This window comes from Nyctereutes procyonoides, unplaced genomic scaffold, assembly GCF_905146905.1.
Source record: "Nyctereutes procyonoides isolate TBG_1078 unplaced genomic scaffold, NYPRO_anot_genome, whole genome shotgun sequence".
Classification (NCBI taxonomy): domain Eukaryota; kingdom Metazoa; phylum Chordata; class Mammalia; order Carnivora; family Canidae; genus Nyctereutes; species Nyctereutes procyonoides.
Window position 1 is genome coordinate 61301577 of NW_026575133.1, and position 12235 is coordinate 61313811.

At 40.4% G+C, this 12235-nt stretch overlaps 1 protein-coding gene across 2 annotated transcripts in view; it reads right to left on the reverse strand.

The window, feature by feature from the left end:
- GALNT7 (polypeptide N-acetylgalactosaminyltransferase 7) overlaps window positions 1-12235 on the reverse strand; it is a 137746-nt gene that overhangs the window by 58416 nt on the left and 67095 nt on the right. For both annotated transcript variants that reach the window (XM_055300279.1, XM_055300278.1), the window contains exon 2: window positions 8256-8716. In XM_055300279.1, coding sequence (XP_055156254.1) covers window positions 8256-8716 — 461 coding nt within the window. The remainder of the gene's footprint in view (window positions 1-8255; window positions 8717-12235) is intronic.

Here is a 12235-nt window from a genome sequence, read left to right on the forward strand (position 1 = left end):
TGGCAGTGCTCCCCACAGGTGGGAAAGTTATCCTAAAGAGGAAAGAATTTTTAAAAAGAGTCAAGGCTTTCCTTCCCCTGAAATTGTCTGTTTTGGGGGGTGGATGTTACAGTATATTCTCGTGGTGCCTCTAGAAATATTTTTCTGGGATGCCTGGGTAGCTCAGCAGTTGAGCGTCTGCCTTTGGCTCAGGGCGTGATCCTGGAGTCCTGGGACTGAGTCCCACATCGGGCTCTCCCTGTGAGGTGCCTGCTTCTCCCTCTGCCTGTGTCTGCCCCCCTCTCTCTCTGTGTCTCTCTCTCTCTCATGAATAGATCTAAATAAATACATACATACATATATATATATATATATATTTTTTTTTTTTCTAACTAGACCACAGGAAACTCACTCTAGATTCCTGGTGGGGGATGGAGGGCTTTTAAAAAAACAAATATGAGCCACCTGAGTTTATAATTTTTCATCAGGCACACCTTACACTTTTGTAATGCTGGTGATGGGAATGGAGAGGCAGATAAGGCAGGGAAATGAAGCTAAGTCCCTTTTCAATAGAGCAACTTGGAAAGTGACTAGAGAATGGGAAGAACCCATACCAACCAAATGAAGTCTTGGCAGAGAAGACTGTTTCTACCAAGGGAAATGAGCCATCCCAGAATAACACCAAGGAAAGAGCGGCCCTCCAGATTGCTGTTAGTCTGCTCATGGTGGCTTAGAACAAATACCCTCTATTTCGAGGTTTTGTAGGCTCACTTTTGTAGTCCTCAACTGCCGCGGAAATTGGGGTAATCTAAGTTACCCCCTGATCTCTATAATAATTCCACTTTGGCTAAATACATCTCCTGTTGTCAGCCAGGACCTTAAACAAAAATCAGCTCTGCCACCATAACTGAGAAAACTCCAAAGTACAAAATGTGTGTGTGTGTGTGTGTGTGTGTGTGTGTGTGTGTGTGTGTGTGAGCGTGCACAAGTTCCTATGTGTGTGTCCAGAAGAAATGAAAAAAGAGAAACTAGGCATTAGGACACAATTTATTTTTAAAGTTAATCTGGAAAACCTCTGAACTCCCAAAAAAAAGTGTCTTCTAAGAGTAAAAGTTTTCAAGTCAGTTAGAAAGTAATACTTTGGGAGAAAAAAAGCAGCAATATGTCCATATCATGGGTCATCTGAAACCAGTTTCAAATGTGCTTCCTGAAGATTAGATCTAAGGTGCCAAACTGTAGTTTGAAAAATAAGACACACTTTGGGCCATCCATGAGAGGAAAGGACAATGTGTTAGTAACTGTGATTGGTATAGTTTGGAGGTCCACCATATATTCTGATAATAGAAATTGGGACAAAGTGTTAAAATACCTATGTGTATATAAGGTTTATACATTATTCCAATAATTTGTTTTAACCTTTTATGACCAGCTCCTTAGAGTTTTTGTTAGCTCTAACCGAAACCTATGGGTCATATATAGAAACTGAAATTTAAAAGGAACTGTACTATTTTAACTAAATAAAAGTTTTGAAAATAGCATCTGCTTTATAAATTATAGCACTGTATTCTAAAAGTGATGTATCAAAGACTTTAACATGAATAGAAAAAGAAAAAAGCTCATGATCACAATTCACCTTAAATAAAATCAGTGTATAAACACAAATATTTTGGAATCAGGTAAGAAGAGAATTGTCCAGTATATAAGGCATGAGTGTAAATGTAAAATATCTTTAAAAAAAAAAACACCCTTCAATTTCCCAAAGATAAGCTTAAGGAAGTTATTAACAATTAATCATATTAACTAACATTTGCATAGCTCTTAGAATTTTTGAAGCACTTAAACATCTATTATTTCACTTTGTAAATGCAATGAAGATAGGTTTCTACAAAACAGAAATGCAATTGGTGTGTAGGTAGGAGGAAAGGTTAAATATTAGAAGCAGATGAATGTGCTCAAGAAGTCAAAATATTTAATTCATTTGTTTGAAACAAAATAGCTTGGATTATATACCTCTGATTGTCTGCCTTCTTGGGCAGAAAAAAAGGGCAAGAATAATTTCCATGCATTTGCATCAGCAGTTAGTTCACAGCAGGGGAAATAAAATCCGGAGCTTTATTTGAAGAAAATCTAACATATTCACAAACAGATCATTCCACCTTTTCCCACAAGCAGGGTCCCCATCCTGCTGGGCTCTGCATGAATTCATGTAAAGCCGGGGAGAAAAGTGGCTTAGGTAACTGAGCTGTGGGCAGAGCAGCTTGCTGTATCCCAACCATCCCTTTCTGTTAATAGCACCATTCCCTTCAAAGCCTTGGATTTATCTTTGATTCCTCCTTCCACTCCATCAAGCTGCCAAGGCCTACTGATTCCAACTCCTCGGTTCTTTTACATACACTGAGTCTCCTTTGTCTGGTTCTGTAACCTTCACTGAAGCTCCCACTCAAATGCTACTACCCCTCCAACGGGTCTCCATCCCCGAATCCATTTTCTACATGCTTTCCAATCTGATATTCCTAAAGTTCTCTGTGTAACCTTCAGTGGGTCTTTCCTGACCACCAATCAGCATAGACTTTGGCAATAGCCCTGTGGTCTTTGAAACATGACCCTACTATCCTACTAGTTTTTCTACACAAACTACCTGATCCAAGTAGACTATACCACCTGCTTTTCTCCTAGTCAATGCGTGTCTTCTAAATGTGTAACTCTTCCGGGGAATACCCTACTCATCCTCCAGGCTTCATCCCTGGTATTCCCTCTCTCAATCTTTTTCTGACCCTCCTGGTAACTTGACATGTCCCTCCTCCCTCTGAACCACATCCTTCTGTTCATCCCTTTCCTATAATCTTACGGTATAGATTTCTTTCCCTTATCCTCAGGGGCAGATGGGGAGCCCCTTAAAGGCAGGGGCTGTATTTTGTCATTATTGCATCCCCTGATGGGTTAGCACAGTGCATTGCTTATTGGAGACTCTCAGTATCTGTTGAACTGTGAAAAAAACTGTGTTTTTTATAGAAAATTTGTGTGAAGGCAGGTGAAATCATTCTTGGATCAGATTTCTAAAAAAGAAATAGGCCTCCAGTTCACTCAAAATACAGTTACTCACTCTTTTAACAAGCAATCAACAGCCAGTAAATTACTCAGCCAGTGCATGTAATTCAAAGCTGTAACATACAGAAGTATGAGTCACCTTGGCAGCTGGGCAGTTCTGTCTTGCTTCTAAGGTAGAGAACATTCATCTGAAAAGACTATGGAACAGCCACAAGAACAAACAAGTTGACCACAGTGTCAGATGTCACGGTTGGACAAACAGCCCCAAAGCTTTGTTTCTAAGCTCGGCAGGTGGCTCATTTAAATGTCTGACGGAGGCAAGAGAACAAGGCGGATAAGGCCTATATTCTCCAAAGCTGCAAAAAGTCAGCAACACCAAGCCAGTCGCTGGTAGGCTCTGTGTAGCATACTCTCCATGTGGGATGAACATGAAGGAGGCTGTATGTGTGTGATATGGATGCATGCTATGTTCTCCAGTAAAAGAAGAAAACTGCTAATATGCATATTAGAGAATATGCAAAATTTAGGAATGTTTTATTTGTTGTTGACTTTTTTAATTTCTTAAGACTATCTACATCCTAATTTATGAATTACTCTATTTAGAAATTATTTATTCTGCATTGAATTTTCTGTGTTCAAAGAGGAATGAAGTCTTTCTCTCTTTTTTTGTAAGATTTTATTTATTCATGAGAGAGAAAGAAAGAGAGGCAGAGACACAGGCAGAGGGAGAAGCAGACCCCATGCAAGGAACCCGATTCAGGATTCGATCCTGGGTCTCTAGGATCACACCCTGGGCCGAAGGCAGCGCTAAACCGCTGAGCCATCCGGGATGCCCTCTCTTTTTTAAGTATGAGAAAGAATCAAGTTTGAAAAATAATCTGGATTCAGATCACCTGGGTGGCTCAGTCAGTTAAGCAACTGACTCTGGGTTTTGGCTCAGGTCACAGTCTCATGGTTGTGGGATCCAGCCCTGCAATGAGCTTTAATGCTCAGCACGGAATCTGCTAGGGATTCTCTCCCTCTCCTTCTGCTTTTGCACTTTCTCTCCCTCTAAATAAAGACAATCTTGGGGGAAAAGTTCTGAATTCAGTCTTAAAGAAGTTGGAGGTGAGGGCACCTAGATGGCACAGTTGGTTAACGATCCAATTCTTGATTTCAGCTCAGGTCATGGTCTTGGGGTCCTGAGATTGAGCCCCATCTCAGCCTGCTTATGATTCTCTTCCCCATCGCCCTCTGCCCCTCCCCCTATGCACTCGCTTGCGCGGGCTCTCTCTCTCTCTCTCTCGCTCGCTCTCTCTCTCTCTCTCTCAAAAAAAAAAGTTTCTGGGGGTGATAGTGTTTAAGTATTTTGAAGCACAAGACTTTTCTAACTAGCAAAGAAGTTTAAAGAGGGACTTAGGAGCATTTGCTAAGATAGCCTCGGATCCTTTTGTTTGAGCGGGAACACCATACTTACAGGAATGATACACAGACACATGCAATGTCTTATTTCTAAATACTCAGAAAGAGAAAAGAGTATGGGAAATGATCAGCCTATGCAAGGCATGGAAGAGAGGGAGAGGAAAGAGAAAGAACGAGGGGAATGTAACGAGGAAGGCAAGAAAGAAAGGACAGGGGAGAGAGAGGAAGGAAGGATATTATAGGAGACCAAGGAGGACTCAGAGATGGGGGGTTCAGGTGGCAATTGGCAGGTCTAAAATACTTATCAAAGGAGAGGTGAAGGCTTTGCCATCACGGAAGGTACAGTAGAAGCAAGATGATGTAAAGATAAGGCAGTGCATAACATTTACATTTTTCAAAAAGCAAGAGGACCTTAAATAGTAACTCTAAACACTAAAATTTTGACAAGAGGGTATGTGACCTCAAGAAAGTGCCACAGCAATAGTAGTAGTAGTAGTAATAATAATAATAATAATAATAATAATAATAATAATAATAATTAAGAACACTTAAGTTTCTAACCACTAGGCCTATGACAGGAGACTTTCAGCCTGTTATGTCATTTAATTCTAATGCCAATCCCAGGAGATAGGTATTGTTAGACCCATTTTAAGGATCCGAAAACTGAGGGTTAGAGAGGGGAAATAACTGGTCTAAGATCTCACCTCTGGTAATGGAGCCAAGGTTTGAACCCTAGCAGATTCCAGGCATTTGAGTCATTCATTCATTATCTCAACAGATATTTACCAACTGGGTGTCAGCTACTGAAAGTAGCTGGTGAAGAAAATAGACCTATTCCTTGCTCTCAGGACCTTATCATGTAGTAAGAAAGGCAGGCAATAAACAACTAAGTAAACTGGTATCTCTATAAATTTGATAAACTGTTAAAATGAGATATATACTAAGAATGAAATGGCCAGAGGGCAGCATTAAAAATAAAGCAGGGTATTATCAAATTAGACAGTGTGGTTAGAGAGGTTCTAAACCTAAAGAATGGTACAGAGCCAAGCACAAGAAGGGAGAAAGCATTCATTGAAGAGGGAAGAGCATATGCAGAGAGATGAGGAGAGGCTAGCCCAGCTAGAGTACTGGGAGCAAGGAGCACAGTAGCAAGAGGAGGCTGTCAAGGCAGGAAAGGGTTGTGGCTGCTGATCAGGAGGCTGGGTTCTATTTCAAGTTCATCAGGAAGACAAAGAATCACTACAGATAAGCTAGATTTGTGAGATTCAAATACCACACTGGCTTCTGTGTGAAAAGGCAGGAGGCAGAAGCTAAAGTGGAGAAACCATGAAGGAGACTCTTGTGGGATTCCAAGAGAGATGATGATGGCATGGACTTGGCTGGTGGCAGCAGGGATGAGAGAATGTGCCTCAGAAGTAATCTGAGACATATTCTGGTGGCAGAAGCTAAGGGCCCTGCAGACAGACTGGATGGATGTGTGGGGGTGAGGGCGAGGAGAAAGGTGGTCTCTAATCCCTTGTACTTCTCTTCTTGGTTTTCTTAGCCTATTTCTTATATTGAAAAGTGAGCTAGATTTATACTGGCATTTTAAATGATCTATCTTTTATAAATAACTCATGTTTTGGGGATCCCTGGGTGGCTCAGCGGTTTAGCGCCTGCCTTTGGCCCGGGGCGTGATCCTGGAGTCCCAGGATCGAGTCCCACGTCGGGCTCCCTGCATGGAGCCTGCTTTTCCCTCTGCCTGTGTCTCTGCCTCTCTCTCTTTCTCTCTCTCTGTGTCTCTCATTAATAAATAAAATCTTAAAAAAAAAAAACTCATTTGCTAAAAATCTCAGTTTTGACACTAAGTTCATGCCGTGACTGTAACACCACACCAAGGCATAGCACCCAGAGGAAGACATACTTTGAGGTGAGGTGTGGTGGAAAGATAGGGCTTTCTCACCAAACCACCTCGGGTTGAACCACAACTTTGCCATTTTCCTGGGCAAATACAAAGATGTCAGGAGCTCCCAGCTTCAGATTTTACCTACCCAGGTAAAAGCTCTCACAGTTTGGGTGGAAAAAATTAGAACCTATAATAAGTCCCAGTATGTAGTGTAAGGTCGATCCATGTTACTCTCCCCTTCCCTTCCTTTCTCAGTGATGAGAATGCCATCAATAGGTCTTCAAAGAACTTCCTATAATAGAGATGAACAGTTATGTTTGAGTACTATATTTTAAATAACTAGGACACTCTGGATAAGAGAATGCAGAGCCTCCTACAGGTGGCGGTTCTCGAGTGGTGGTTCTAGCTCTGTAATGGCCACCCTTAGCCCCTGAATGGAAGAGTACAGGACTCCAAGATAAATTCAGGTTTCAGATAAACAACCATTTTTTTAAAGTATAAGTATGTCCCAAACACTGGTTGGGATATATTTATACTAAGTGTTTTTCACTGTTCATCTGAAATTCAAATTTAACCAAGTGTCCTCTATTTTTATTTGCTAAATCTGGCAACCTTATGACTAGACAAGCCTCTACTTTGATTTGGAATAAATTGCTCACTGTCCCTTGAGACACTCTAACTCCTCTCATCATCATGGTTCTGTACTTCTATTCCTTCTTTCTTTTCATATTTCATTCATCCCCTCTCACTTTTACCAATTACTGTGTGAATACCCAAAGCCTTGGGATTCAAGAAACAAAAAACAAAGAAACCAAACAGATGAACATATGGGAAGGGGTAAAGAAAAAGGAGGGGGGTGCGGGGAGGCAAACCATAAGATACTCTTAACGATAGAGAACAAATACGATTGATGGAAAGAGGTGGGCGTGGGGTGGGCTGGATGGATGATGGGTACTAAGGAGGACACCTGTTGTGATGAACACTAGGGGTTGTATGTAAGCAATGAATCCCTGAATTCTACTCCTGAAACCAACACTGCCCTATTGTTAACTAACTAGAATTTAAACAAAAATTTGAAAAGAAAAAAAAAATCTATTGAGTAATACTATATTATTCTTAGTGGTCATAGGGAATGCTGCTGTGGGGTTGCATAAAGGTGTTTATATTAACAGTACATCCTCAGAATACATTTTGAGAGTTTTCTGGTAGCACGGAATTAAATTTGTTCTCATGTTAATGGAGGCTATTTAGATCCTATGTGAATAGAACCAGTTATTAAAGAAACTGAAAGAGAAAACCTTTGAGTTCACTAAATAACCACTGTCTATCAAAAGGTAAGGGTCAGAAATCCTTTCTTTTTAAATCAAACTACATGAAAATAATTTGAAAGTTTAGGCCATAGTTTTATAGTTTGGGCACTTCTTTTACATAGAGAGTTCCAGTGTCCGGGTGCAGGGAAAAAATTAAGGGAAACATCAGTATCTAGTTAATTATAGGAGACATCTAAAGTAGCCTTACTACTTCTTATTATTCCACAACAAGACAAGGAGCTTGATCCAGAATGAAAATCAACACATTGAGAAAGTCTTGTTATTAAAAAAATTGTCGCTGGTACTAAACAAAGTATTTAATAGTTTGGTTTACATGCTGGCACAAGTTCATGGTCTCATTGTGGACTGGTAACAAAAACTCACAGACTCTTGTCAGCCAGGGACCACATCTGAGTAGCACTGATGTAAAAACCTCAGAATTTTGTATGTCATACCTTCAATCTAATGGCATAAATGAAGCGATCTCCTCTTCCTGGCCATTTTGCAGACTGAAGAGCCTTTTATTTCCTTGAAATAAAGGCAAAAATATTTTCTCCCTTCTAATAATCTAACTAAATATCTATCAAAACAATAGTTGCCCCAATTTTAGAAAGAAGAGGACGTGTGCTTACTCTTCTTGTCGTAAGTCATTGACGCTGCGGTCCAGTGAGATCATGTCACTTGCCACCATGTTAAATCCAAACTCTTTAATGCTGGCTTGAATTGCATGTTTGAATTCTGGTCCCAAAACCAATGGCTTCGCGTTCTCTCCAGGGCCACCAACCACTCCGTGAGGCTCAGGTTCTTTGGGTTCAAAGTTACCAAGGATCCCTGGACGTAGCACAGGATCTCGGTAGGTGAATGTTTGAGGCTTAAATGTGAGATACTGCCTCTGCATTATGTCTTTCTGGTTATCTCCACCAGCATGTCGCTCTTGTTCATTTTTCGCCTTGTTTTTTCTTCTAATAGACTCTAAGTCCACTTCTACGCCTTCAACATGAGGCCATGGTACAACAGGTTTGAATCTGTCATCCCCAGGAGCTAATCCATCACCTCCTCGGTTAGGCATGGGGTTATTGACATCTCTGTCTTCCTACACAAAAGGGAGGGGGACATATAATGAGTACATGAAGGCAAACCACAACAGAGTTCATGATATGATTTTCATGTTTAATAGAAGACTGAGGCAACTAAAATGACTTAAAATCTTAAATAGAAGCAGGCTATTAATCAGGAGCTCCCATTAAAAGATATCTTTTGTGGAGAGGCAGGAGGACATCCCAAGAAAGAGACTATTTCCTTGCCTTAACATTCCCAAATAAATGAATGATTTTTTTTTCATCTCTCTCCTTTAAAACTAACTATCAAAGACCTCTTAATAAAGCACATTGTTATGGATTAAAGCAATGGATTTTTAGGAGCTCTGACAAAAACAGACATTTAATAGGCCATGTACAGTGTGTGGTTTTCCCAGATGTCCGGTGTATGATAAATATAACTGTTTGTCAGTAATACAGCCATATGGTGGCCGTGGTATTAGATGTCCCCCACCATGACACTGGCTTTGTGCCTCTAAGGGCAGAGGAAAAGGCAGGGACATGCACTCGACAGTCGGTATTTTCTACACAGTGAGAGTTTAGCTGAATTCAGGACTATTTTTAAAAACAAACACACAAAAACAGAATGTTAAAGACTTACCCAAGGCACTTTTGGCTTTTAAGCTACCCCCAATACCTAGTTGGCCCCATTCCAGAGGTAGCCCAAGTAGAAACAGATTTGGTGGGTGAAGATACTCTGTAAGGGCTGCCTCCTGAGACTGTGGGGACCCCCCTCATCATCTATGCAGATCCCTCCATCAGAAATCCTGAGTGCTTTTGCTTCTGAGGCATTCTATGTGAAGTTTTTGCTAAATCAGTACCATTCTTTGCACAGGGAAGTGGTTTTCAACATTAGTGTCACCTCAGCGGCTTAAAAAAAAAAAATACTGATGTCTGTGTGCCACCCCCAGACTTTGTGATTTAATTGGTCTGGGCATTCTGAGTTTTAAAAGCTCCTCAAGTGATTTTAATATGCATCCAAGCTTGAGAACCTCTAGCTCAGAGGGAGAGCTGCTAGCTATAATTAGACAAGAGGATTACTGCATATGCACAGCTGGGAAGAGGCAAGGTGAACTTGGAACCACAAAATAGGCGAATAGGTCCTGCCGCTTCACACCACACTGAGACCATCTGGGTCCTCCAGAGATTCAAAATAGAATGAGTACCGTCTGACCAAAATGTGTCTACAGTGGTAGAACTATCTAGAAAAGTAAAGTTAAAAACTTGATTTTCAAGAGCACAGAAGTAAAGTGCTAGGTGTAAGCTGCTATCTGCTGGTACTTGATTGAGAAACAAAGATTCTCTTTAGAAAGCCAGTTAATTCAAATGTGATTTTAGCTGAAGTTTTGGTAAGGGCTAGGTAGCTAAGGACTGATTGGGGCGGGGAGAAGGAGGGTTGGGTTGAAAAAGGTAGGTTCTCCTGCCTCCCCTTTTATAGAGGTCATCACAGCTCTTTGAGAATCTGTCTAGAGATGTTAAAGGCACGTATAAACATACATGTGTGTATGTAACAAAACAATTTTCTTAACATGGGACTTAGATCAAGAATACTGCAAAGGATTTATAAAAAGTTGCAAAACTGGTAACATTGGTCAATATCCACAAGGCAATAACCAATTGCGCCACACTGTACACAATTTCCATTTCAATGGATGAGAATCTTTTGCATTACCATCAGTATTCTATCATTTCTAGCACTGTAAAATAGCTCAAAGATAAGGAAAGGGCAAGATAACCAGAAAGTGAATCAGAGAATATACCTAATAATCTTTTTGGTCCATTTCAAAGTTTTCCCACAATTTTCCTAACACAAAAGTAAACATAAAATGCAACACTCAGCTTGATTATATAAATGTGATACCTTTCTTCAGGCATGTGTTATAAGGTAGATAACACTTCTGAATCAGGCTTCTATCATCACACACCACAGTAGCAAGGATTTAGCTGGAGCCTAACCTGTGAGCCCTACTGATTTTGAGGATGGAAAAAGTATATGTCTCTCCAATTTATCTCCTGGTTCTTTCCAAAAGAGAAGTATTGTGGCAGTGTGGTAAGCAAGTTAAAAGAGAAAAATCACTGCAAAACTCTAATATACTGGACCCAAGATATTGATATTGAACCAAGGATAACACATAAAGAAAGACATCCCTCACTTCAATTTTTCACATCAAGGCTCCAGTGAATTGGTAACTGGGGAAGTAAAAAATGACGGGAAGGAAAGGTCAATAAATACAGAAAAGCAGATTAAACAGGTCATCAGATGTCAAGTTCCAAAACCATAGCATCTACCATGGGTTGCCTAAAATTCCATAAAATGCCAAGTGCATACTGGAAGAGTATAGAATATAGCAATACATGAAATTATAGCACATGTAAGACATGCTATAGTTTAGGTTGGCCTATGCTAATGCAAAACTTGGCGAATTTAAGTATTTCTCAAATTTACCCACCTCACCAGGAGAATATTTAATGGATTTAAACTTCCTGCTTATCTTCCTCCATATTAATTAGATGTTTTCTTTGACTTAACAGTTCTTTGTCTAATCTTGCACTGCTGGTGTTCCTTATAGTTCTTTTAGATGTCTACCTATCATTCTACCTTCATTTCTGGATTATGTCATTCTTTTCCAAGCATCACAACCAGATTACATCAATCATTCCTACATCCCTTTCCTCAGCTGACATCACATTTAAAAATAAATAAAAATACTTTGATAAGAAATACCTTAAAATATATATTTTTTTATTTTAGTGGGGGGAGGGGCAAAGGGAAAGGGAGAGAGAATACCAAGCAGACTCTGCACTGAAAGCAGAGCCCACTGCAGGGCTTGATCCCACAACCCCAAGATCATGACCTGAGCCAAAATCAAAAGTCCAAGGCTTAACCAACTGAGCCATCCAGGTACCCCAAGAAACACCTTTAACTAGAAAAATCACACCAGTATCTTTTCTCTAGCTCCACTTTCACCTGCTCTTCCTAGGTAAATGAGCAACAGGGACAAAGAGGTCAGGAAAGGACAAACTCAAAACAAGGAGGTGCCAGGAGAAACAGGGTGTGCTAGTAAGCCACGCCTCCCCAGAGTCTTAACAACTTGCAGCAGAAGTTGGGAGGTAGAGCAAGTGCTCCACCATCAGTACCTTGGTTTCTCTCTGATTAGCTGGAGATGGATTCTTAGCCAACCCATCTCTGCTGACATTTTGTGCTGGCTGAAAACCATTCATTCCTGCTCTGCTTTCAGGCAGAGCCTGCTTCTCCCTATGCCTATGTCTCTGCCTCTTTCTCTCTCTCATGAATAAATAAAATCTTTAAAAATAAATAAAAATAAAGATCCATAAACTAGAAAGAGGTTGAAGGCCAATGGCAAGGCCTCTGTTAGCAACTAGGGCAGAACTGAAGATAGGGAAGGGTATGGCTTATCAGTATTACATTCTGATAGAAGAAATAACTCCTGAAAGAAATAGACTCACATAGCAGGGATTTCTATTCTCCTTCCCCACTCTCTGCAAAGGCCAGG